Source organism: Panthera tigris, chromosome E3 (assembly GCF_018350195.1).
Source record: "Panthera tigris isolate Pti1 chromosome E3, P.tigris_Pti1_mat1.1, whole genome shotgun sequence".
Taxonomy (NCBI): Eukaryota; Metazoa; Chordata; class Mammalia; order Carnivora; family Felidae; genus Panthera; species Panthera tigris.
The window spans coordinates 31,956,702-31,983,719 of NC_056675.1; the positions used below are offsets into that span (position 1 = coordinate 31,956,702).

At 53.2% G+C, this 27,018-nt stretch overlaps 1 protein-coding gene across 1 annotated transcript in view; it reads left to right on the forward strand.

Moving 5' to 3' along the window:
• LOC102965660 overlaps positions 1-27,018 on the forward strand; it is a 136,576-nt gene that overhangs the window by 23,652 nt on the left and 85,906 nt on the right. Inside the window, exons 12-28 of the mRNA XM_042971197.1 lie at positions 719-904; positions 1,020-1,172; positions 2,860-3,004; positions 5,105-5,263; positions 6,015-6,139; positions 9,062-9,235; positions 13,154-13,309; positions 14,086-14,270; positions 15,219-15,401; positions 16,335-16,426; positions 18,451-18,614; positions 20,613-20,772; positions 20,899-20,978; positions 22,037-22,223; positions 23,011-23,166; positions 23,488-23,621; positions 24,705-24,863. Of these exons, the coding sequence (XP_042827131.1) occupies positions 719-904; positions 1,020-1,172; positions 2,860-3,004; positions 5,105-5,263; positions 6,015-6,139; positions 9,062-9,235; positions 13,154-13,309; positions 14,086-14,270; positions 15,219-15,401; positions 16,335-16,426; positions 18,451-18,614; positions 20,613-20,772; positions 20,899-20,978; positions 22,037-22,223; positions 23,011-23,166; positions 23,488-23,621; positions 24,705-24,863 (2,598 nt within the window). The remainder of the gene's footprint in view (positions 1-718; positions 905-1,019; positions 1,173-2,859; positions 3,005-5,104; positions 5,264-6,014; positions 6,140-9,061; positions 9,236-13,153; positions 13,310-14,085; positions 14,271-15,218; positions 15,402-16,334; positions 16,427-18,450; positions 18,615-20,612; positions 20,773-20,898; positions 20,979-22,036; positions 22,224-23,010; positions 23,167-23,487; positions 23,622-24,704; positions 24,864-27,018) is intronic.

Sequence of the window (27,018 nt, forward strand, 5' to 3'; positions counted from 1 at the left end):
CAAGACTGCCTCCCTTTCCTCGGGTTTATTTAGGCGAGGTGCGCGTGCGCTTGCTGGCGTGAGCGGGTGCGCGCATGCGCGCGCTTGCCACATGCCGGCTGCTCCCCGCTGATGTCTGCGCGTCTGGCCCCGCTGCGGTGAGCCGCCGAGAGCGCTGTGACAGGAGCATTTACACCGTGGAAATTGGCTAGCACTACCCACGAGGGTCTGCGGTTTCTCCGGGTGGTTGCTAAGCATTAACCCGGACGCCCCCCCCCCCCCCCCCCCCGTGTTGTGCCCGCCTTCCTCCTCCAAACTGGTGACTGAGCCCGGGGTTTCCCAGCCTCGCACTGTCGACCTCTGGGGTGGACAGTTCCTCCTGGGTGCGAGAGGACCTTCAGCGGCATCCCCGGTCTCTGCCCCCGGGATGCTGGCGTGTCTGCTTCTCAGTTGTGACAGCTGAAACTGTCTTGAGACATCAGCGACAGTCCCCTGCCCTGCGTCCCCCTAACGGCCTTCTCCCTCCTTGATGCACCTAAGCGTCGCCTAGGTCCTTTGGCAGGTGCTCCGTGGACAGGCCCCACCACACGCCAGTTTATTCAGACTCCCGGGGTAGGGGACCCAGGTCTCTAGGAGTCTGTGTGCAGCCAGGGCGGGGGCCCATCTGTACGCGGCCGGGCCTGTGAAGGGCCACTTAGCAGCCTTCTCGGCTGGGGTGGGGGCCGGTTTCTGTCCCCAGCCGCTCCTGCAGACCCCGGGGGCCAGCCCCAGCGCCTTTCTGGGCATCTCGGCCCTGGCGCACAACCTCTGTGCCTCTCTGGACGGGCCCTGCGGACGCCTGCCTGGTGTCGGCTCCCTCGTGAGGATCCTGGGAGAGGCCTTGGATGCCAACTGCACCCTCAAGGAGCCCTCGGACGCTGACCAGGTGAGGGAGACCGGCATCCTGGGCATAGCTTGTGCCACGCAGGTGAGCCCTCAGCTGTGCGGGTGAGGTGAGCACCCCTACCAGGCCTCAAGGTCCCTCCGACGTCTTGTTTCAGCTCCAGCTCGTGCTGAAGGCGATTGGCAATGCGGGCCTGGCGGCCGCCGCTCTCACCCCTGCTCTGAGCACTTGTGCGTCTGAGAGGAGCTGCCCCCCTGAGGTCCGGCTGGGGGCCATCCAGGCCTTCCGGAGAGTTCCCTGCTCTGCGGACGTGAGCTCCTGTGTGTCGTTCCCTGGGGTTGCGATTGGGCGGCGGTGGGTCTCGAACCACTGTTTGCGAACTCACTTCTTCATTTGTTCATCCGTCGCGTATTTACTGGGTACCTACTGTGCACCGGGCACCTGCGTGAATAGGCATCCGGGTCTCTGTTGCCACGGAGCTTGCATCTGGTGTGGGAGGCAAGGACTGATCAAAGAAACGCACAAATAAGCAATAGGATCACAAACCAGCCTGTGCTGCAAACCCTCTAGTTCGGGGGTCAGCGAGCTCTGGTCCACAGACCCTACACTCCCTTGCTGCCTATTTTGCACGAAATACTTTGCTGGAATGCAGCCGTGCCTGTTCATTTGTGTGTTGTCTAGGACTGCTTTTTTTTTTTTGCTACAGCTGCCGAGTACAGTCATTGCAAGAGCCTGCATGGCTTGCAAAGCCAGAAAAATGTACTGTCTGACCCTTTGCGAAAAAGTTGGCTGACCCCTGTTCTAGAGGCTTCTCTCGCCCTCAAGCCAGAGTCTTGACAGACCTGGCAGGCCCTGTGTATCCTGACCACTGACTTGCTTATAGCTTTGTCTCCTATTTTCCTCACCCCTATGGCTCTCCAGCCACGCTGGGCTCTTGGTTTTCCTCACTCTGGGTGCGCTTCTGCCGCAGGCCCTTTGCATGGGCTGTTCTCCCTTCCCCGAATGCCTTTCCCCTGGATATCCTGAGGCTTCACTTCCTCACTTCCTGTAAGTCTTTGTGTATAAATCACTTTGACTGTGGGGGTCCTCCTTGGCTCTTGCACCTGAAATTACTTATACATTTAAAAAAACCTTTTTTTAATGTTCCCTTTTGAGAGGGAGAGAGAGGCAGAGTGTGAGCTGGGGAGGGGAAGAGGGAGGTGGAGACACAGGATCCGAAGGCTGTCAGCACAGAGCGCACGCGGGGCTTAAACTCACGAATCCAGAGATAATGACACAAGCCGAAGTCAGACGCTTAGCTGACTGAGCCCCCCGGGCGCCCTTGAAATTGCTTCCCCATTTAAGTTTTCCCTTTTTGGCATTTATCACCTAATACACATTTCACAGACGAACCACATTTATTGTCAGTCTTCCTGCACTAGAAAATCACCTTCAGGGGACAGGAGCTGGGTTTATCTTGCTTGTCACTGTCACCTGGCGCTTAACACAGTGCCGGGCACATAGTAGGTGCTCAGTAAATACTGCTGCAAGAGTGGACGGATGGAGGGCTGTGCTCTGAAGGAAACCGGCAGGTGCCGAGGGAGAAAGTCACAGGGTGAGGGAGGTTGCTTGCTTAGGAAAGGGGCCTGGGCAAGCCAAGCCCTTGAGAGAATACCTCCTTTGTGTCGCACACTGTGCTGCTTCTATAAATAAAGTTTTATTAGAATGCAGCCACACCCATCTATCTACCTGTTGTTACCTGTGGAAAGTGGGGAGCCTTCGGGCTGGAGGATGACGGGGCTCAGCAGTGACCCTACCACCTCCCATAAACGGGCCGCAGGTGACAGCATCAGGGAGGCCTCCTATGGTGGAGATATTATAAAAGCCGGGGCCGGGGGGGGGGGGCGACAGGGCCACCTGCTGGAGTCAGAGCAGCTTGGGGGACACGGAACCCCGGGGTGGAGAGGGGTGGGAGGTGGATGGACCCAGGGTGATGGCCTCCCCTCTGCCCGGGCCAGCGATCTGTGCTCTCCCGCCTGTACCAAAGCCCCGAGGAGGACGCTGAGATCCGCATCAATGCCTACCTGGCCCTGATGAGGTGTCCTGGCGAGGAGGTGTTCGCCCAGGTGCGGCACACCCAGGCCGGCGAGCGGTCTACCCAGGGTGAGCAGTGGGAGCTGGGGGTGGGGGCGGGGCTGGCACGGGGCCTCCCGCTGGATGCGAGGGTTTGGAAGCGGGTTCACCTCTGCGCATCAGGTGCTCTCCTCACCCCTTCCTGTTCTCCTTTTCTTGCCACACCCCCTGAACAAGTAGCCTCGTGTGCCCGCACGTCCCGTGTATGGCACCTAGACAATCTTGGACAAGTTGCTTCTCTTTTTGGATCTCCGTTTCCTCATCTGTGAAAAGGGATGAAAGCCGCTGACTTCCCTTGTAGCTCTGGCCAGCTCGTGACCTAGTGCCTGGAAGGGAGACCTGAGACAGAGGAGGAACAGTATCTCCAAGTCTCCGATCCCTTCTAGGGTCAGAGAGTACCCTTTAAACAGGGGCCTCTGGGGCTCCTGGCCGGCTCGGTCAGTTAGGTTTCTGACTCTTGGTTTTTGCTCAGGTCGTGATCTCATGGTTTGTGGGTTCGAGCCCCACGTCAGGCTCTGTGCTGACAGTGTGGAGCCTGCTTGGGATTCTCTCTCTCACTCTCTCTGCCCCTCCACTTCTCCTGCTTCCTGTCCCTTTCTTGCTCTCAAAATAACTAAACAAACAGGGACCTCTGGCCATAGTTCCTAAACCCAAAAGTGAAACTTCAAAGAAAAATAAGTTGAACTAATTTTCAAAAATCTTGTGCATGCTACACAGTGAGGTGAGTCCCTGGAGCCCCACCGCCCGGGTTCAAATCCCAGCTCAGCGGCTCCCTGCCTGTGTGCCTTTGGACAAGTTACTAAACCTTGCTGAGCCTCTGTTTCTACATCTGGGAAATGGGGATGATCGTACTAGCACTGTCTCCCTCATAGAGGGAGCATAAACCGAGTCAATACACAAAGGCATTTAGAACGGTTTATCTTTTAAAAATTTAAAGTTTCTTTATTTTGAGAGAGAGAGAGAACGCATGTACCTGTGCACGAGAGAGGGAGACACAGAATCCCAAGCAGGCTCCTCACTGTCAGCGTAGAGCCCAACGTGGGGCTTGAACTCACGAACCGCGAGATAATGACCTGAGCCAAGACCAAGAGGCAGAATCTTAACCGACTGAGCCACCCAGGTGCCCCTTTCCACCCCCCCCCTTTTTTGAAGGGTGTACACATTTAAAAGTCTGTCGTGCTGTTAGGTTACCTTCTAAAGAAGTGACATCCCCCCGAAAAGAATACAAACGGTACTGCTAGGAGATGTAACTGTTCGTTGGTGGTATCGGGTGGGATGGGATGGGATGTGAGTGGGAGGTGGGGAGAGGCAGCAGTTTTGGTCAAGTAGGCCATTAACCCAAGCCCCCCCTCACCGGGGAATCAGGGAAGGGGCTCAGCCTTGATGGAGACCCTGGGGTAGCAGGCCTGTGTATTGCCCCCTGGGAACAAAAGCCAGCCTCCACTCTGATCCATGGCGGATTGTTCTAGAAGCTCCCTGCCGGGCATTCTGAGAGCCTGGGACAACCAAGTGGATTGGGGGCTCCCATTTAGACTCTAATATCCCTCATCGGAATCTTTCCCCTGGGTGATCTCATTTAATCTTTACTTCTCCAGAGAGCCTGGGGATCCCTATCCCGAATTGCACATCACGCCTTTCCCAACCCTGAAAGATACTCATTTCTCTGGGCCCAGGCTTCCTCTTGACTGGTCTGCACCAGCAGCCCTGGGAGATGGGTTGTGATGCTTCATTTTGCAGATGAGGAAACTGGGCCTCGGAGAGGTAGAGTAACCAGCCTAAGGTCACACAGCTCGTGAGTGGTGGACGTGAGATTCAGACTTGGGTCTGACTGTCAACCCAGAGCTTTCCCCACAGTGTCCCCCTCTCCCTTCCGGAAGGCACGTCAGGATGCCGTGCGCGGGCTGGATTGACAAGTTCCATGAAAGCACCACTGTTGGCCGTGATTTCTTGAAATAAAATACGGATAGCTGGGCTCCTGAGAAGCCCCTTGGCTTGTGGAAGTGGCAGGACTTGGGCTACAGGCTCCGGTGGGGTGGGGGGAGGGAGTCTGTTCTCTGGGCTGAGCCAGCTCCAGATCCATCCCTCCCCTCCCCTCCCCTCCCCTCCCTGTTGGCTGTGACTGGACTCCAGTGGGTTCCTTTGTGTGGAGTCACCTGCTGCAGCTGCTGGAGACCGATGACCCTCTGAAGCGCGCTCTCCGGGAGACCCTCCCTGAGGACATCCTCAGCCAGGAGTTCCAGCCGGAGGCCTGGAAACACTCATCCTATTCTGACGTCACCTTTCGCTCAGGTATGGCCATCCTGGGCAGCCGCTGCCCCGCGCTGGGGCCATGAAGCCCTGGGGGACCTGGGAGCTCTAACCCTCGAGGACACGTGGATCGAAGACACTCTTTCCCAGTTGTCACCTGTTTATATGCCACCTGCTTGATTTTTTTGCTCTGTTCCCACCCACCTGCCATTTTTGTTGGAAGAAGTCTAAACTCATCAACTATCAGCCAGTTCATAGCATGCAATGGAGTATTTCTGTCTTTTCTCTAAACTGGTTCTTTTTTAACTTGCATTTATTTCAAAAGGAATCTGTCTATTACTACCGTTAATAAAAAAAATCAGTTTAACTCTGTAAACTCAAGGTAATCCGGAAAAGGAATACAATGCTGATGAAATAGTGGTGGAAGATTGGCTCTGTTGCCTGCCTGTGAATTGGGGACCTGTTTTCCCCTGTGTTAAAAGGCACTAAACGGAGGTTGTCACCATCTTGTCGTAATTAAACAGAGCATCCAAAAGGAAACCCCGTTCTAGCTTGGGTACCTCTACTCCCTCGGCCGCTCCCGAAGTCTCTGGGTAGAAAGTGGGGTGCTCACCTGTCAGCAGGGGTGTCCTGATCTTTTCTGGGGTTTTGATGAGGCTAAAGGCAGAGACACCTGTCCTGCTGGAGAGGACGTGCCCCATCTTGCCTTGTCTTAGGCTGTGGCCCCTCGGTGGCCAGACTCTACTCTGTGACAGGTACAGAGTATGCTGATCCTCTCTCTTGGTTCTCCTAGTGTCTGGCAGCCTGGGAGCCAACCTGGAGCGGACCCTTCTCTTTTCTCCAGCCTCCTTCCTCCCCCGTTCCGCCATGACTAACCTGACCATCCACGCCCTAGGTCATGCCTTCAACTTCCTGGAGGTGAGAGGGGGCCCACTCTAGTCGCCTTGGGGCCTCTTCTAGAAGGCCAGGAGTTATCCCATCCATCCATTTTTCCATATATCACCTCTTGAATCTATTGATCCACTCCTCAGTCTTGTACCCCCTGGTCCTTACATCCATCCACCCACACGTACATACATCTGTCCATCCACTCGATCCCTCCCTCTCACCCATCTCTCTTCTCCCTCTCATCTCTGTACCTTCCCACCCATCTGTCCATCTACCCTCTCACCTACCCATCTATTCACCTGTTCTTCCAGTCAGTCACCTACCTACCCATCCATGTATCCATCCACACGCCTACCCGTTCATACCTCTGTATGTTCGTCTACCTTCATCTGTCATCCATCCATCTATCTATCTGTTTATGTAGCCTCTCACCTATTTCTCCACCAACTTCTCACCCCTGCATCTATTCATCCAGCCTCCTAGTCATCCACATACACTCCTGTGCACCCGTTCACACACCTGTCCACATATTCACGGTTATATACATCTGTATATCTGTCATCAATCCAGCCTCCCATCCAATCCATCCATCCATCCATCCATCCATCCATCCATCCATCCATTCTTCTCCTCCATCTGTTCACTAATGTGCCATTATCCCCATCTCACCATCTACCCTCTTTCCCATCCATCCATCCATCCATCCATCCGTTCTTCTCTCTCACCCACCCATCTGTCTATTCACCTACCTACCTACCACAGCTTCATTTTTCTCACTCATCTATCCATCCTTCCACAGATTGAAATCTGTCCATCTTCCATTTCCATCTACACCCATTCGTCTGTCCGTCCATCCATATATTCATATTTAACTACCCACCTGTCATCCATTGCACAAATATCTGTCTTCTACGTGACTTGTGCCAGGTGCTGTACTAGGCTCTGAGAATCTGATGATCAACAGGTAAGATAAGATCCCTGCCCACAGAGGTAAACAGATAAAAAATGAGTAAACATATTGATAAAACAGTGGCAACTTTTAAGTATTGTGTTCGGGAAGGCGAAGTTTGAGCTGTGACCTAAAGGGGGAGCTTGAGCAGCCTAGGGAAGAGCTGGGGTAAGAGCGTCCCAGGCGGAGGCACCAGTATGTGCAAAGGTCCTGAGACAAGAAAGGACTTGGTATGTTCAAGGAGCAGAAGTAGACCAGTAGAGTGAGAGAGACGTAAGACGGGTGTGCAGAGAGGAGCAGGGCCACATCGTGGAAGAGTTCTTTAAAAAAATACGTTTTATGTTTTTATATTATTTTTGAGAGAGAGACAGAGCGCCAGTGGAGGAGGGGCAGACAGAGAGGGAGGCAGAATCCGAAGCAGGCTCCAGTCTCTGCGCTGTCAGCACAGAGCCCGACGTGGGGCTCGAACTCGTGAGTGGCAAGATCGTGACCTGAGCTGAAATCGGACGCTTAACCAACTGAGCCATTCAGGCGCCCCTCACATCCATCACATTTTAAGAACCAACTAAGCCAGGCGTATTCGCGTTCTCTCGAGAAACAGAACCAGTAGCACATAGGTACCTCTAGAAAGAGATTTATTGTAAGGAATTGGCCCACACGATTATGGAGGCTGGCACTTCCCAAGGTCTGCGGTCAGCAAGCTTTAAAGCCGATGGTGTTGTTCTAGTCGGAGTCCGAGGGCCTGAGAGCCTTTTAGTTTAGAGGCTTGATACCTGGGAAAAGCCGATGTTTGAGGTTAGGCCGAAGGTGGGGAAAAGGTGATGTCCCAGCTTGAGGCAGTCAGGCAGAATTACCCCGTAGTTGTTGATCGCCTTTTGTTTCATTCATGCCTTCGACTGATGGGATGTGGCCCACCTACATTATCGGGGCACTCTGCTTGGCTCAGTCTATTGATTTAAATGTTAGGGGTGCCTGGGTGGTTCATTCAGTTGAGTGTCTGACTCTCGGTTTGGGCTCAGATCATAATCCCAGGGCTGTGGGATTGAGCCCCGCATCAGGCTCTAAGCTGAGAGTGGAGCCTGCTTAAGAGTCTCCTTCTCCCTCTGCCCCTCTCCCCCTCCTCTTGTGTGCACATGTGCTCGCTCTCTCATCCTGTTTCTTTAATATATCTATGTATATAATATCTATATTTATCTATCAATCTAGATATACATAGATATAGATATTATGTAGATAGATAGATATAGATGAATGTTAAATCCATCTAAAACCACTCTCACAGAAACACCCTAAGTTGTGTGTGACCAAATATTTCAGCACCCCATGGCTCAGTCAAATCAACACAAAATTACCCATCACACCAGGCCTTCAGCATGCCTAGTGCATGTGACATGGGACCCTGCTCTCACGGAGCTCAGGATCTTGCAAGGGAGACACCCAGATTACAGCATCTGAGTGTGACCTGGAGGTTTCGGGCTGGACACTGAGGGGAAGGAGTGATAGATTTGGTCAGGGGATGGGGAATGTGGGAAGAGAGTGATGTGGGAATTCAAGGAGGACTTCCCAGAGGCGGTGCCATTTGAACCAGGCCTGAAAGAATCAGTAAGAATTTTTCCTGTGCAGCTTTTGCCCAGCAGATGTGGAACTTGATTTGGAAACGTGGTGCCCCGGGGCACTTGGGTGGCTCAGTTGGTTGAGTATCTGATTCTTGATTTCAGCTCAAGTCATGAACTCCTGGTTCATGAGTTAAGCCCTGTGTTGAGTTCTGCGGTGACAGCATGGGGCCTCCTTGGGATTCTCTCTCTCATCCTCTCTGCCCTTACCCTGCTCAATCTCTCTAAATAAATAAATAAGCTTAAAAAAAAAAGAAAGGTGGATCCTAGGGAGCCCAGAGAGCCCTGCCCAAGCCTGCTGGGCACCCCAATTCGAGCCCTCTGCCCTGCAGCTCTGATCATCCATGTGACTGAGCAGCTCCTCATGGAGTCCTGGCTTTTTCTTCCCAGCTTGGCCTCCGGCTGGAAAATGCAGAGAAAATCGTCCACAGGCTGTTCAGCGGGAAGTCGTTCTGGGGGCAGGAAGAGGAGGAAGAGGCCCAAGCAGAGAAGTCCCCAGAGCCAGAAGCAGGGTCCACCCCACATGCCAGCAGCCCTGACTGTCCAGGAGAAAGGTACAGAAAGGTGAGAGGCATGCAAGCAGAAGGTAAGGGGGGGTACCCACTCCCACCCTGCTCCCACCGCTCGCCAGCTGAGCTTTTGGCCTGGGGTCCCAGCTGTCAATGACCTCAGACCCTGCCTTCCCTCCCCCCCCACCACAGAAACAAGTAGCTGGTCCCGAGCTGAGTAGCAGAGATTAGCCTGCCTGGTGGTGAAAAAGTGTTTATCAAAGCATCACATACAATTAGAAAACTGCCCAAGATTGTTAGCGCTTTTCCACCCATAGAAAACATCCTTATAATCAATGCCCAGACCATTGTCAGCACCCCAGGGACCCCCTGCTCCTTCCTCTTCTAGTCTACCCCCTCCTAACCAAGGGTAATCACTAATCCCACCTCCTAACTGCACTGATTAATTCTACTTAAAAACAAAAATCAACTTTGTAGAGGTATAGTTGGCCAGTAACAAACGGTGTGTATATACAGTATAGTTTGTTGAGTTTTGACATAGGTATGTGCTATGAAATCATCACCATAGTAAAGTCAGTGAACATATCTATCACCCCCAAAAGTTTCCTCGTGCTCCATAATATCCCCTCCTTCCACCCACCCCTGTCCCCAGGAACCAGTGGTAGGTTTTCTGTCCCTGTAGATCACTTTGCATTTTCTAGAGTTACGTAAATGGAATCACGTGACACAAACTTAATTTTAAAAGTGTATAACCTTGGGGTGCCCGGGTGGCTCAGTTGGTTGAGCTTCTGGCTTCGGCTCAGGTCATGATCTGTTTCATGGGTTCGAGCCCCACGTTGGGCTCTGTGCTGACAGCTCAGAGCCTGGAGCCTGCTTCGGATTCTGTGTCTCCTCTTTCTGCCCCTCCCCTGCTTGCACTCTGTCTCTCAGAAGTAAATAAATGTTTAAAAAAAATTTTTTTTTAATAAATAAAAGCATGTAGCCTTTTTGCCCAGCTTCCTGCATGCAGGACATTATTCTGTGATTCACCCACATGGCAGGCTATACTGGTAGGTTATTTCTTTTTATTGCTGAATAGCATTCCATTGTATGGATGTGCCAGTTTGCTTATCCAAAGGTGGATGGACCTTTGTGTTGTTTCCATCTTGGGGGCTGCTATGAACATTCATGTACAAGTCTTCACCTGAGTGTATGTTTTCACGTTTCTTGGGTGGATGTCCAAGAACGGGCATGACTGGGTCAGATGGTAGTTACAGGTTTAATCTCTGAGACCTTCCTGAACTGTTTTCCAAAGTGGTTGTGCCATTTTGCACTCCACCAGCAGGGTGGGAGAGTTCTGGTCTCCCCCTCATCCTCGCCAGCACTTGGTGTGATTAGACCTTTTAACTGTTGTCATTCTGTTAGTAGTGGTGTCTTCTATCTTTAATGTGTGACTCCCCAGTGACTAATGACGTTGAACTTCTTTTCATGCTTGTTTGTCCATACGTCTTCTTTGGTGTATGTTCAGATATAGTGTCTGTTGTTATTTTTTTAATATTGGACTGGTTTCTTATTACTGAGTTTTGAGAATTCTTTGGATTTTGGAAACAAGTCTTTTATCCGATATGTGGCTTGCAAATATTTCCTCCCAGTGTGTGGTATGATCTTTAATTTTTTAATTTTCTTAAAAATTTTTGTTTGTAGTGTTTATTTATTTTTGAGGGGGGGAAGGGGCAGAGAGCGAGGGAGACAAAGAATCCGAAACAGGCTCCAGGCTCTGAGCTGTCAGCACAGAGCCTGATGCGGGGCTCGAACCCACGAACCGTGAGATCACGACCTGAGCCAAAGTCGGACGCTCAACCGACTGAGCCACCCAGGTGCCCCTAAAATGAACCATCTTAACGCAGACAATTCAGTAACATTACTACATTCTCAGTGATGTGCAACCCCCACTTCTATCTAGTTCCAGAATACCCTTACCACCCCAAAGGTGACCCATACCCATTACAAGTCACTCCCCAGCCCCTGGCAACCACTAATCTGCTTTGGGTCTCTATGAATTCAACTATTTGGGACATTTCCTATGAATGGAATCAGACAACCTGGGACCTGTTGTGTCTGGCTTCTTTCACCTCCCATCGTGTTGTGAGATTCATCTGTGTTGCACGGGTCAGGACTCCCTCCCTTTCTACGGCTAATATTCCTCTGTGTGGAGAGACTATACTGTTTGTCCACCCGCCTGCCGAAGGACCTTCAGGCTGCAGGTTGCTTCCACTTCTTGGCGAGTGTGAATGATGTTCCTCGTGTCCTTTTGTGTGTGTGTGTGTGTGTGTGTGTGTGTGTGTGTGTGTGTGTGGTTTCTTTGGCTTAAAGTTGGTTTGTGAGATCATCTGTGTAGCTGTGTGTACTTATGGCTTGTTCGTGCTCTTTGCTGTGTCACGTTCCACGGTATGGAGACACCACCGTTTGTTTATCCGTCCTGCTTCTGCTGGGCTTCTGGGTGGTTTCCAGTTTCTGGCTTATTGCAGGTGGTGCTGTGAACATTCTCGTACGTGTCTTTTTGGTGAACGCACGTGTGCGTTTCTGCGGGGCGTGTAGCCAGGAACGGATTTGGCGGGTCGCCGGGTGCTTTAACATCCGTTCTGTGGGTGAGGACTGTGCCTTCCGTGACTCTTCTCCCACTGAAGGCCACTTAGGTGGTTGGCACCTTTTTGCTATTATAAGAAGCTACTGCTGCATACATCTGATGGTGATCAGGGAGAGTGGCTGGGGCACTTATCGTGGGACATGGTCACACAGTTACCAGTCATCGAGTGTGAACCCAGGGCCCAAGGACACAAAGATGGTCGGGACATGGTCCCTGCCCTTTAGAGCCTCTTGGACTAGATCTGGGGCCAGCAAGTCACGTGAATGAGGCTGGTGGGCTAGGCATAAACACTTTTTCTTAGAATCTGTAATCCTTGGGGTGGCTGGGGGGCTCAGTCAGTTAAGCATCCGACTCTTGATTTTGGTTCAGGTCATGATCTCACTGTTATGGGATCGAGCTCTGCATCGGGTTCCATGCTGAGTGTGGAGCCTGCTTGAGATTCTCTCTCTCTCTCTCTCTCTCTCTCTCTCAAAGAAAAAAAAATCTACAATCGTTTTTGTCTGTTATTTTCACACTCTTGATGGAGAGTTGTAACCAAAGATCTCTTCTGCACCAGCACAGTGATAATGGCAACAATACTTGGCCTCCGTGTTGGAGAGGCAACAGGGAGAGGTGGGGTCTGTGGCAGGTTCCGGGAGCATGTGCCTCCATTAAAAGTGGCAGCTATTGTTCACCTCTTTCTGCCCCTTGTCGTGGTGGAGGAGGGGGGCAGGCAGGCCAATACTTGTGTCTTTCGAGAAGCAAGAGAATCTGGATTTTACGTGTCATTTCTTAAATGTTTAAATGTTGGAAACAGATCCAATTTTCAAAAGGTCCACACTGCGTGAAATACACAGGAAGACAGTGTGCCAGAGACTAGTGCAGATGGGAGAGGTGGGGCAGGTAAATGCAGTGTGGTGCCTGGATGGCGTCCTGGAACGGAGAGAACGGGGCTGGGAAAACTGGCGGAATCAAGTAGTGTCTGCAGTTTTGATGATAGTCCGTGTCTGTGTCAGCTTCTCAGCTCTCGCCCTGACCCTGGCAGTGAAAGACGCTGAGCATGGAAACAGGGCGAGGGGTGTATGGGAGCTGCTCGTACCATCTTGGCAATGCTTCTGTAAATCTAAGGTTATTCCAGAACAAAAGGATTGTTAGAACACTCACACCCACACACACCGTACTGGGCTCTGGGCAGGTCAAAGAAAACACATGTCTGGATTCTGCTTGTGGGCCATGAGTTTGGCAAGCCACGTTCCAGACACCGAAAGCCCTTGACCTTGCCCTCTGGACCAACCCACCCCGCCCCCCGCCACCCCCACCACTGTCCAGGCACCAGACCTGATCCTGGTCACCTGGCTTCTCCCTCAGGTGACCCGGAGGCGCACGGAGAGGCGGGCGCTGCGCTGTGAGCTGAGCGTGAAGGTGTTCGGGCACGAGCTGAGCGTCATGAACTGCGGGGTGATGGGGAGCCGCATGAGTCGCCAGTCCTTGAGCCTGGCCGAGCTGGCAGTCAAGCTCCTGAAGGTACCTCAGGCTGGGCTCGCCCCCTCCCCGCGCTGCTGGCCCCGTGGCATTTCCTTTGGTGCTTTAAAAGTTATTACAGTACTTCTCAGACTTAAGATAGTGGGATTTCAAGCCAGGCTGCCCAAGTTCAAATCCCAGCTCCACCTCTTACCTCCTGGGGAGTGTTAACTAGTCATGGCCTCAGTTTCTGCATCTGTGAAATGGGAATGATATTATAACAATAATAGTGGGACGCCTGGGTGGTTTAGTCGGTTAAGCATCCGACTTTGGTTCGGGTCATGATCTCACGGTTCATGGGTTCGAGCCCCACATCAGGCTCTGTGCTGACAGCTCAGAGCCTGGGGCCTGCTTCGGGTTCTGTGTCTCCCTCTCTCTGCCCCACCTCCACTCGCACTCTGTCTCTCTTTCTGAAAAATAAATTAAAAAAAAAAGTGAAAAACCAATAAGTGCTCTGCATCGTGGGCAGCGCCCGCACTCCTTACCTGACTGACCCTGGGTCCCTGACCTCTGACCCTGATCCTTTTCCACAGTAAACTGTGTGGGTTTGAACTCGGCTTCACCTGGTTCTACGTACGTGGGTTTGGCCAGATGATTTCATGTGTTGATGGGCCCGGTTTTCTCCTCTGGAAACGGGATAATGATAATATCCCTTCCTTCCCCCCTCCCCCCCGCCCCTTGTATGAGGATCAAATAAGGTCGTGTGTGCTCCGTGCTCCGTGCATGCCTGGCCCGCTCCGGGGGCTGTCACCTGCATCACTACGGTTCTGTGACTGCAGGGGCAGGAGGTACAGGTGAACCGGAGGCTGAACCTGGCCTTGGAGGAGCTCACCTTCCCCACCATGTCTGGCCTTCCAGCCCGGCTGACCCTAAATGTCTCGGCTGCCATCAGCGTCCGAGTGCGAGGCACTGCCAGCTTCCAGCAGCCCCTGGATTTCTCTGTGAATGGTTATGTCAAGCCCAGGTAGCCGGCTCCTTGGAGCTGGGGGAGGGAGGGGGGCGAGGAGGGGTCTCCCCTTGCAGAGGGCTGCAGAGAGCGCGGGCACCACTCTGGGCTGGACGGGGTCCCTGCTCTGCAGACCATCTGTCACACCAGCTGCTGTGATTTGGTGGGTTTTGTTTTGTTTTGTTTTTGTGCCAAGAGACTGTGAGGAGGTCCTGGGCAGCTATGCCCGCTTTACAGGTGAGAAGACTGAGGTTCAGTGAGGTGACAGCATGGGCCCAAGGAAGCATAGCAGTGCAAGGCAGCGGGGACTCCAGTCTCCTGCCACAGCCCACGCTTCCCCCTGCTCCACGCTGCCTCTGAGGGGAGGGGAGGAGGGAGAGAGGGAAGGCCATTTAAGATGTGTGGGCACCGAGTCTGGTGACCCGCATAATCACCCACGAGGTGGGCACTGTCCTCGTTCCTGCCAATGGTGGAGGAGACGGGCTCCAGGCAGGTGCACTGTGGGTCCAGGGCCACACAGCATGGGCCGAGTTTGCTCAGTGCTCGGTCTGATTCTGCAGTGGGACTGACTTGGCTGGCCTGTCTGTGCTTTCTGGGTCTGATGGGGGCAGTGTGGGCGTCCTCTGCCGGCTGCTCTTTGGCACGAAGACCCCAACTGGGGCTCAGACAGCCCAGGTCCCCATCCTGCTACCCTTCATCCCAGCCATGGGCCCCGAGTGGGTGGTCTCACCTGTCCCGTCCTGTGTCTGCGCCTATGAGTTGAGGCCGACGATGCTGAGGACTGGGAGGACGGTGTGTGAAGGGCTCGGTGCCCCTGGAGTGTGGCCAGCGATGACCCCGGCGCACGGGCCGCTCTGGCTCGAGATTCGGAGAACAGCCGGGGGTGGTGGGCGCGTGGGTGCTGGGCTTACGCCCCTCCCCCCCCCGGGTCTGCGGGACACAGCTAGTGTCTGTCTCTCCCCTCAGTGCCCTGGTCCGGATCTCAGCGCAGATGGGCACGGTGGGTGCCCTGGGGCAGGCCGGGCTGAGGTGGGTGACCGGCATCCGGGGCACCGCCAGCCTGGATGGCGGGATCCAGGCGAGGAAGAGTCGAGACCTCAAGGTGCATCTGAACACGCCCGAGGAACCTGTGGAGCTGCTCAGCCTCAGGTGGGTGGTCTGCCCCAGTGGGCGGGGCGTGAGCGCCTGCCCCTGCGGAGCGAGGGCGTGGGCAGGTGTGGGCGGGGCCTGAGGGCTCGTGCATGCGTGTCTGTGAGCACCCGTGAGCGTGTGCACATGATCATCAGTGTGTGCGCCTGTGTGTGTGTGTGTGTGTGTGTGTGTGTGTGTGTTCACATGTGTCTGAGAGTAGAAGTGCGTTAGGTGAGCCTGTGTGTGCAGAAGGGGGTGCGTGTGAGTGTGCCTGTGTTAGTGAGTGTCCTGTGTGTGTGTGTGTGTGTGTGTGTCAGTGTGGGAGTGTGTCTGTGACACACTGTGGGGGCCAAGGACTGGAGGTGGGAGCTCTTACAGGGCTCTCTCCTGGGACCAGCTTGTTCCCAGCCTCCTGGAGAGGTGACAGTTGGACAATGTTTGAAACCCCCCACTTGCTCCTAGGCTAACCCAGGTCTTACGTGATTGTCCTTCTTCATGGGGGTCCTACCCACCTCTTACCTGTTTCCTTCCACTACCTCCTGCCTTTCACTCACTCCCTCTCCCTCCACCCTGACGCCCTTGAGCCACCCTTTTTGTGCTTCTAAAGAGGCCCCTTTATTCCCACCCCAGGACCTTTGCACCTGCTATTCCCGCTGTCTAAGATGCCGGCTCCTTCTCATCCTTTAAGTCTCTGCTCACATGTCAACATCTGCAGATATCCACACACTCCCAGCTAACGGAGGCCTTGCCCTGTCCCCAAGACAGACCCCATGCTGCCCCCATTCAGGTCTATCATGGCACTCGTCACCAGTGCTGTGGGTGAGTTCTCCAGAGGCCTGTCCTGCTCACGGTGGCATTTGCCCTGGTGTCAAACTGTGGCAGCTCAAGGCGTATTTGTCCGGAGAATGAACGAAAATGACTTGTTTGGGACTTTCCTCTTTCCCCACCCAGCTCTAAGCTGTACCTCGTCACCGGGGATGGCGTGAGGAGCCTCAGTAATGCCCGCAGCCCTTCTGAGGCCCAGTCCTGTACTGACAAAGAAGGTAGGCGGTAGTAGGGTCCTTGCCATTGCTGTCCCCAGCTGGGCATCTGGGAGCCGAAGGGGCCAAGGACAGCTCCAAATGCGAGAGTTGCTCTCCTGCCCAAGAAGGATTTATACCCCTTAACTCTTTGATTCTGCTTCTAGAACTCTACCCTGTGAAAACAAGCCAATAAAATGTGCTATGCACAAAGATGTTCACGGCGTCATTATTTACAAGGGCAGAAAACAGGATGCAACTCAGCGATCCAGTCCTGGGTGATTGGCTCCTTACGAAGGCTTGCGAGCTACGAATAGGTTGTTACATTTCCAAATGGGTGAAAAGTAGTCAGAGGAAGAATATTTCAAAGTGTGGAAAATTTGTGCAGTGCATATTTCAGTGGCCGGAAATAAAGTTTTATTGGTACATGGCCATGCCCATTTGTTGACCTATTGTCTGTGGCTGCTTTTGTCCTTCAATGGCAGAAGTGAGTAGTAGTGACAGACCATCTGTATGATTGGCAAAGCCTCAAGTATTTACTCTCTGGCCCTTTGTAGGAAAAGTAAAACCCTCCAACTTCCGGTTTAGTGAGTTACTGAGATATCCTATGACTTTACATTTTTTAAAAAAGTTTGTTTATTTTTGAGAGACAGAGAGAGAGAGAGCATATGCAAGTGGGGGAGGGGCAGAGAGAGAGAGAGAGAGAGAGAGAGAGAGAGAATCTCAAGCAGGATCCATGTTTAGCACAGAGGTCGATATGGGACTTGAACTCACGAGCTGCGAGATCATGAGCTGAGCCGAAGTTGGATGATGAACCAACTGAGCCATCCAGGTGCCACTAAGTTATTTCCCTTTTATTTATTTATTTTATTTATTTATTTATTTTTTTGATGTTTATTTACTTTTGACAGAGAGAGAGGGAAACAGAGCATGAGCGGGAGAGGGGCAGAGAGAGAGAGGGAGACACAGAATCCAAAGCAGGCTCCAGGCTCCGAGCTGTCAGCACTCAGCCTGATGCAGAGCTCGATCTCACGAACTGTGAGATCATGACCTGCGCTGAAGTCAGACATGTACCGAGCCACCTGAGCACCCCAACCTGTAACTTTCAAACCCTGTAATGAAGGAGATATTTTAACAACATTAGAAAATTATCTGGTAATGACATCACGTTATTTTTCAGCAAAGCTGAAAAAAAAAAGGGGGCGGAAATTCTCCAAACTGGAGTGGATCTTTGTAGTCATTTTAGAAGTAAAGTCGGGGAGGGGTCCATCTAAACGAACTGACCACTTTAGGCCGGGTGCTGTCCTGAACACTGACGGGCTCTGTCAGTCCCCACAGTAACACCATGAGGCAGGAACTGTTCTCAGTTCCAGTCCACCGATGAGCAACACTGAGGCACAGAGATGTTTAGCAACTTGCCCAAGGTCACACAGCTGAGAACTGGCAAAGCTGGAATTCGGACCCAGGCAGTCTTGCTCGGGAGCCTGTGTTCCTCTACACACAACTGCCCACACTCTTCATGTCTGCACTGGGGTCCTCAAGCCAGGGTGATTTTGCCACCCTCCCCCCACCCAGGGGACATCTGGCGATGTCTGGAGACAGAGGGTTGTCGTAACTAGCACAGCTCCCGCAACAGAGGCTTGACTAGCCCAGTACGTCAGTAGTGCCGAGGGTTGAGGGACCCTGGTTTACATGGCACTGGTTCTCAGAAGCAAGTGGAGAAGCTTTTTCTTTTAAAATTTTTTTTAACGTTTATTTATTTTTGAGACAGAGAGAGACAGAGCATGAACGGGGGAGGGTCAGAGAGAGAGGGGGACACAGAATCCGAAACAGGCTCCAGGCTCCGAGCTGTCAGCACAGAGCCCGACGCGGGGCTCGAACCCACAGACTGCAAGATCATGACCTGAGCCGAAGTCGGCCGCCTAACCAACTGAGCCACCCAGGCACCCCGAGAAGCTTTTTCTTTGCTGCGTGAGCAGCCGTGGGCTCCCGCCTGGAATTCTCTAGCTCTCTGCTGCCCAGTGCTGCCCACTCCCCTTTCTCCACAGGGTCCCGCACCTGGGGCTGGCAGCTGTGCACAGAAGTCACCTGGCCACCAGCTAGTCAGCCCTCCCTGCTCTCGCTGCCTGTGTTGGCAGCTGTGACACTGAAGAAGCAGGACCAGGGCCTTGAGCAGTACCTCCTGGAAGCTGCCTATACCTTCCACCCCCAGGTAGGCCCTCTGGAACGGTCCCCCCTTCCCCAGCCAAGTTGTGGGTCTCCCTAGGTCTTCTACTCTGGGATCAGCCTCATGAGGACATGGGGCTCCTCTCTGGAGCGGCTGGGCTGGGCTGGTCCAACTGTGGTCTGCCTCCTGCCTCAGGACCCTTGCACAGGCTGATCCTCTGTCTCTGGCTGTCTGACTTGTTAACTCTGAATCTTCCAGTCTCAGTTCACACGTCCCCTGCTGAGCAAAGCCTGCCTTGATGACCCCAATGCAGTCATGTTCTTTTGTTACTTGCTCTACTAGGACCATGCTCTTTCCCTTTAGATCATTTTCATGTTTGTTACTAAAGCTCCTTGGCTGCTGTCTGTTTTCCCCACTGGCTACTCAGTTCCCGGGAAGAGCTTCAGTGCCTGTTTTTCTCTCTCCTGTGTCCCCATCATCTGGCACAGAATGGGCATTCAACAGCCTCCTCTATCTGATCTCCCAGTGTCTGCTCTGGTCTCCTTACCATCTGTTCTCCCCTAGCAGCCAGATAGGTCTTCTGAAACCCCAGAAGGTTCTTGTCCCTTCTCTGCACAGAGCTCTCCAGTGGCTTCTGTCACTCTGAGTAGGAGCCAAACACCCTGAACCACTGGCCTGTCCTTCTCATCTCCCAAATTCTTTACCACATTCACCACTGTCCACACACTGGTCTCCTTTTTTTTTTTTTTTTTAAACACCAAGCACATTGCTACCCCAGGGCCTTTGCACTGACTGTTTCTTCTGGCTGGAATACTCTTTCCCAGGCATCCACTTGGCTCTCTCTCTTGCTTCCTTTGTTTTCTCAAATGCCCCCTCCTCCGAGGCAGCCTTCCCTGACTACCATGTCTGGCCCCAACCACTGAATTTGTCAGCAGAGTACCCCTTACCAGGTGCCGTCCTGTGTAGACTTGTGTCTGGTGGTCCCTCCCCTCTAGAATATAGGTGCCATGAGGATATGGGTCTTTGGGTATGTAATGCTCAGTCACACTCCCTGTGTCTACAGCTAGCTTCATACACAGTAGTGAACCTTTACAGGTAGTGAAAGAACGTATGATGATGCGGGGTCTCAAAGGGTGCTCTTGTCTTATGCTGTGTTGTCCTAGAAGCAGACCTGAGTCAAGGATTTGGGTCAAAGTGATTAAGAAAAGGCTCCAGGGCGACCTAGTAAGAGAGTGTGGAAGTTAGAATAGGGAAGGAAGAGGGGCGCCTGGGTGGCTCAGTCGGTTAAGCATCCAACTTCGGCTCAGGTCATGATCTCGCGGTTTGTGAGTTTGAGCCCTGCATCGGGCTCTGTGCTGACAGCTCAGAGCCTGGAGCCCGCTTCTGATTCTGTGTCTCCCTCTCTCTCTGCCCCTCCCCAACTTGTGCTCTGTCTCTCTATGTCTCTCAAAAAATAAATAAATGTAAAAAAAAATTTTTTTTAAAGAATAGGGAAGGAGAAGAAGGTGAGTGGGGAGTGACGTCAGGTGAAGCAGCAGCTTCTTCCTGATCCTGGGGGAGCCCTGGAGCATGGGTTCCAGGTCAGAGTGGGGTCCTTGTGAGGCTGGGAAGCTGCAATTTTTTGTTTTTTGTTTTTAACTCCTGTAAAAACGCACAGGAGGGCAACATTCTGGAGGCCCAGGTGCCAGGTGTTAGCACACTGTGCAGAGACTCATAGATACGTGCACTGAGCTGGATAAGAGATCTGAGGGGATCTGCTCAGGGTGCCCCTGGTGGGTGCCATGCCTTGCTTCTCCCCAGGCTATTTGCGGGACAAACCAAGTCCCTGTAGACGTGGTCCTGAGTTTCCCGTAGGACTTTGCTCTTCCCCAGGTACTGCTCGAGATCCCCAAATTTGCGATTTTATTCTTGCCTCGCGAGGTCAAGGAGGAGCCTCAGAACTCAAGTTTTTGAGTGGTGGGGATGCAGGTCTTCCCTCGGGAAGAGGGAGAACCTTCTGACTGAATGAGATTCTGGAGCCTGAGCAGTCTGCTGTGTTTCCAGAAGGACGGCTGGCTCCCTCGGGAAGCTTCGGCTCATGTCTTCATGGGCACGCCCAAGTCACACGTGCCCAGGGACGTCGGGGTGGATGTCAGCTACAGCTTGCCCCAGGGGAGGTTCCGGCTCAAGCTTCTGCATCTCAGGAAGAAATTGGAGCTAGACGGTAATGACCGCGTCCCCTCCGTGTTCCCGGGGCCCAGAGATAAGAAAACTGGCAGGATGTTGTCCTGGGGGAATGCAGGGGGCAGAATGGCAAACCCTGGTCCCTAAACTCTTGCGTTGTCCCCAGGAAAGATCGAGACTCTGCAGAGCGGCCACGTGGGTCACCTGGAGCTGATAATGGACGACCGGGACATCTACTACATCAAGGTTTGCTGCATATCTCCGTATCCTCGTGCCTCCCACGTTGGCACCTGCCACCTTCCGGGCATTTCCAGCCTGAGTCCCAGGGTCCCTGCTTACTAGTTGACGTCACCATTGCTGTGTCCTCCTCCCATAACATTTGTGACCTCTTGGCACTCAGAGATGTATAAAGGAGAGAAACGTGGGCTCGAATCTTATTACCACTTAGGTAAAGAAATGAGTCATATTAGTAATTCAGGAGCATGCTTTAAGCTCAGTAGAGAGAGGCAAGTTAAAGCATGCTGTTCCCCAGATTTCCAGAAGAAATAGCAGTGTGCGCCCCAAGCAGTCTGTATTAGTTCCCCAGGGCTGCTCTAACAAAATACACCCCCCCAAATTAGGTGGCTGAAACACCAGAAATTTCTCACGGCTCTGGAGGCCGCAGGTCCAAAATCAAGGTGTTGGAGCCTCCGTGGCTCTTGGGAGGCTGGGAGGCAGGATGTCCTCCATGCTTCCCTCCCAGCCTCCGGTGGCCACAGGCATCCCTTGCCTGGTGGCATCTTTTCTCTGTCTTCACGCTGTCTTCCTCTGTCTGGGTCCAAATTTCCTCTTTTTATAAGGACATCTGTCCTTCCAGAGTAGGGCCCGCCCTCGTGACCTTATAATCCGCTCATATGCAAAGCCTCTATTTCCAAAGAAGGTCCAGAGGGAGACGGGGAGACCAAGGAGGGGATTGAAACCCGTAGGTTTGAGTGTCTTCGTTTTTTCTATTTATCAAGCACCCATAGTGTGCCGGGTACTTGGAAGGCAGCTCAGTGAAAGAGACACACACAATTTTCTCCTCTTGGGGCTTCCATTGTAACAGACAAAATCAATAAGTAAATTGTATAGTGATAGGTGGGTATCAGTGCAATGGGAAAAGGGAATCCTTGAGCTGGCCATAGGAGTCTGAAAGATCAGCCGTGAAGGCTATTGGCTAAGCTCCGTCCTCTGTCCCCTGTCCAGTCTGTCTCAGTTCTTGTGGGCAGAGCCGGGCTTGCTGGCCAAGCCCGGCCCCGCCCCCGGTGATGCTAGGGCCTTTTTAGGGCCGGAGTGACCTGTGGCCAGCAGCTGGCGGTGAGCCCCAGCGGTTTGAGGCCCAGCTGGAGGCAAAGCTGGTGACGGCGGGCCGCCCTGTGGTCCTCACCGGGCACTTCAGCCGGCAGGCAGGCAGCCGGTTGGCCTTCTCCGTGTTGCTGAGCAACGTGCTGAGTGACCAGGCCCACCTGTCAGGTAGGAAGAGGGGCCCCCTCCTGCCCACTCCCTCTCTTCAGGGCGCCAGGCTACAGGAGGGGGAGGGCCGAGCACCCCACATGGAGTCTCCATGCCCTCGAAACCTGCCAGTATTAACATCCCCCCCAAGGGAAAATCCAGGCTCCGTACCTGCTCATGCCTTCCCTTCGATGCCCCCCCCCAGAGGCTCCCCTCGATGCCAACTACCTTCCATGAACCCCAGAACAGCAGCTTTTGAACTCTCTTGATTCTGGCCCATATTCCACCATGTGTAAAATGCACATTTTGCATTGTGACCCAAATTGCACGGGGCACGGCTTCAACCTTGAGCACATGGCCTGGCCTGGGCACGGGCCAGCCTGGCAGGTGCCTGTCCTGATGCCAGAGCTGGGGTGCAGCCCTGTAGCTCTGCTCCTCGTGGGTGTTCTGGGAGATTCCGGGGGATGACGGCAGGGCCTGCTGGCCCCCTGGCGTGGGTATTCCGGGTGTTGTCACTGGCTGCACGTTGGGGTCGCAGAAACAGGTTTCCAAAGGCCTCCCCAGATGGCCTCCGAGGCATTGTTTTTCTCCTCTGATCTGTCTTGTTTTCTACTTGAAGACTTTTGGCCTGGACCCACAAAAGTGACTTTCGGGGTCGCCCCCGAGTAGTAGGGTCAGTGCTCTGACATCGGTGTTCCTCGGCAGACACCGGGGCATCCTTTCCACCAGCACCCCTGTCCCCGGGGCCCCCGGGAGGGAGCCCCGGCCACACCAGGCCTGCCGCTCTCACTGCCCGCTCCCCCCGCAGTGCTGCTGGAGAAGAAGGCGGAGGACGGGCTGCAGGTGGTGGTCCTGGGCGGCGAGCTCTCTGTGCCGGGTTTCGTGGGGCTGCGCGGCCTGGGTCTGGTGCAGCAGCGGGGCCGCCTCTGGACCAGCTCCCTGAGGATCAAGTACGGCCTCCTGGGTACGGACCTCGAGCTGGGCGGGGGCCGATGTGGCGGCCTCTCCTGGGGCTCTGGCTCTGGGGGCCGAAGTGCCGTCTTGCCTTTTGTCCTTTCATCACCCTGTTCCTTAGCCACCTGGTCACTTTGTTGGCCCTGAATAGACCTGAGCACCCACCAGTTAAAAAAAAAATAAAGATATTTAAGTCTGTCCCTTAAGCCCTCCCTCCCCGGGGCAGGGGTGGGGGTGGCCGAGACTGGGCTGTGTGCTCCCGTGTCCCGGGAATGGGGACGGAGGGCTGCTGGCGGACGACGGGCAGGCGTCTCCGGGTTGCCCCGCGTAGGTCAGGCGAGGCAGCTGGCGCAAGAATGCAGCACCAGCCAGAAGCTGCGGACGCACAGTGGCTCAGAGGCAGCTTATGAGCTAGAGCTGGACCACGAGCTCCACTGCACGCAGGCCCCAGCGCTCAGCCACAAGGTGAGTGCCCTGGGTGGGTGGGCGGGGGCGTCTGGGGAGGGCCCAGAGCTCATCCCCACGGAGAGATTTGGTCAAGGTCACGTATGGGAACGGGGCTGGAGTTGGAGCTGCAGTCTCAGGCTTCCGTCCATTGGTTCATTTGGTCTTTAGTGAATATCTACTATGTGCCTAGCACTCGGGAGAGCTGTGCACAAGGCAGCGCCTGGCCTGTGGCATGCTGTTGCTGGGTGGGGGCAGAGAGAGAGAGAGCGAGAGCGAGAGAGTGAGAGAGAGAGAGAGAGACCAAAGCAAGGGAGCCGTAGGGGACATGGATGGTAAACAGGGAGGAGACTGAGGAAGCATAACAATGGGGAATCTAGTTTGGATGGGGTGGTAGGGAAGGCTTCTTTGGGAAAAGTACATCTTAAGGTGAAAATGAAACCATGAAATGGCTCTATTCCTATGGAAGCCTGCTTCAGGAAGGGGACATGGCAAGTGCAAAGGTCCTGGGGCAGGAGGGAGAGCTGGAGCGATAGGAACTCGCAGTTCGCCATAGTGGCTGGCAGCGTGAGCAGAAGGGAGAAGCCGATGTTCCCTTGTTAACTGACTTATTTCACATTTTCCTCTCCCACTGGATTCCTGCCCCCATGAGTGCAGGATCTTCTCGAGTCTTCCTTCTTGGGTATCTGATGTCCAGTGCTGGGCATAGTACCTACTTGGTACTTGGGGGAAAATGTGTTCAGTGAATGAATACATGAACGAACCTGGTGTGGAGATGTGAGAGGGGGTGGCAGGATGCCAGGTTCGAAACCCTGATCCACTGAGGTTCTATCAGAGAGCCAGAGGCTGCCGTAGAGAGGGGGGGCAAGAGGCCGCGGATTTCACTCAGTCCACACTCAGGATTTAAGGGGTACTGACCACATAGTCTCAAAGGTGGACCATATTCTAACGCATTGTTTTACAAAATCAAAGTCAATGCAAAAGACATTCACCTCCTGTGGAACTGTCTGCCCAGAGGAGCCACGGTGGGTGGCAGCGAGGAGGCCCAGGGACTGGGCAGACGAGGCATCCTTGCGGATCTCCTGGGGGGGGGGGGGTCCCCAGCTTCAGCTCCGGCACGAGGAGGGCTCGGGCCACCTGCACTCCCACCTGGAGGTGAGCTATGGGAAGCACTGGAACGAGAGCAGCGGTAAGAGGCAGTTCCGCATCAGCCAGACCTTCCAGAATGACTCCGGCCCGGCCCTGAGCAATTACTTCGTGGAGGTAAGCGCAGGCTGCACAGAACCGCAGCGTTGCCTGGTGGCAGCTGGGCATCCCCCCTCCCCCCACCCCCCGTCACCACATCCCTTCAGGCCTTGGTTGCAGGGTCACCGCCTGCTTCGGCTTCACGTTCAGGTTTTACCGGAGGGCTAGCGCTTGTCTATAAGTATAACTGAGCACTTAGCCCCCGGACAGGCGATGTACTCTTGCAAGGCACACCCTTTGGGTGTGTGTTTTTCAATTGTTTAAAAATGTTTTTAATTGGGAGCGCCTGGGTGGCTCAGTCGGTTGGGCGTCCGACTTCAGCTCAGGTCATGATCTCACGGTTCGTGAGTTCGAGCCCCACATCGGGCTCTGTGCTGACAGCTCAGAGCCTGGAGCCTCCTTCGGATTCTGTGTCTGCCTCCCTCTCTGCTCCTCCCCTGCTCGCACGCTGTCTCTCTCTCCAAAATAAATAAAGATTAAAAAAAATATTAAAAATGTTTTTAATCGTAACAAAATACAACATAAAATTGACCTTTTTTTTTTTTTTTGCGATCTTTAGATGTAGAGGTTAGTGTCATTAAGGACACTCACGCTGTGGTACAACCATCACCACCAGCCTCCCCCAGAACTTTGCGTCTTGTACAACGGAAACTTCGTCCCCAGTAAAGAATAACTCGCCACTTCCCGCGCCCCCCCCGCCCCCGCAACCACCTTTTTACTCTCCACACCTCTTGATGCCCGGGGTCCCTCATATAAGTGGCATCTTATGCTATTTGTATCGTTTTGACTGACTTCTTTCATTTAGCGTAACATCCTCCAAGTTCGTCCAGGCTGTAGCTGGTGTCAGAATGGGTTCCCTTTCAAGCCCGAATAATGTGCCGTCGGATACGTGCATCACATTGTCCTCTGTTCCTCTGTTGATGGACCCTTAGGTTGCTTCCGTGTTTTAGCTGCTGTGAAACATGCTGTTGTTAATCGGTTCAAGTCCCCGTTTCTAATTCTTTTAGGTAGATAATTCCAAAAGTGGAGTGATGGATCAGATGGTAATTGTATTTTTAATTTTTTTCGAGCGACAGCCATACTGATGGCCACAGCGGCTGCGTATCTTACACTCCCCCCCCCGCCGCCCCGCCCCAGCAGCGGACGAGGGTTCCAGGGTCCCTGCGTGTGCACTGACACTTGTTGTTTCCTGTTGTTTTTGATAGTAGCCGTGCTAATGGGTGTGAGGTGTTACCTCACTGTGATTTTGATTGGCATTTCCTTAACGATGAGGGATATTGAGATCTTCTCATGCCCTTGGCGGCCATTGGTCTGTTTCTTTGGAGAAATGTCTGTTTGAGTCCTTAACCCCCTTTTGCTTTGTTGACACTGAGTTGTAAGAGTTCCTTGTACCTTCTAGACAGTAACTGTGTATCAGATACGTAGTTTGCAAATACGTTCTCCCGTTCTGTGGATTGCCTTTTCCATCTGTTGATACCAGCCTTCGATACACACAAGTTTTAAACTCACAGATGGTCCAATTGATCTCTTTTTACTTTCCTGGCCTGTGCTTTGGGGGTCCTATCCAAGAAATTCTTGCCAAATGTAATGTCGTTTCTCCTTGATGCTTTCTTCTAGGGATCTTCTAGTTTAAGCTGTCAACTGGGTGTTTGATCCCTTTTGAATTAACTTTCGTGTGTGATGTAAGGTAAGCGTCCCGTTGTGTTCTTTTGTGTGTGGATAGCCAGAGGTCCCAGCCCCGGAGTGTTGAACAGACTGGGATTTCCCCCCACTGACTGGGCTCACTGTGCTTGTTGGAAATCATGTGACCACAAATGTGAGAGTTGACTTCTGGGCGCGCCATTCTGGTCCACTGGTCTGTATGTCGCTGCCTTTCTGTCTGCCATACTGCTTTGATTACCGTAGCTTTGTGAGGCCTCCAACCTCGTGCTGCTTTTTCAAGACTGTTTGGGGTCCCTTGAGATTCCATATGAATTTTAGGATGGATTTTTCTGTTTCTGCCACACACACACCAAAATGTGATTGCACTTCTTGATGGGGATTGAGTTACACCTATAGGTTGCTCTGGGTTGTATTCGTGAAGACTGGTTGTCTCTCCATGTATTTATATCTTCTCTAACTCCTTCCACCAACATTTTGTGATTTCCAGTATACAAGTCTTTGGTCTTCTTGA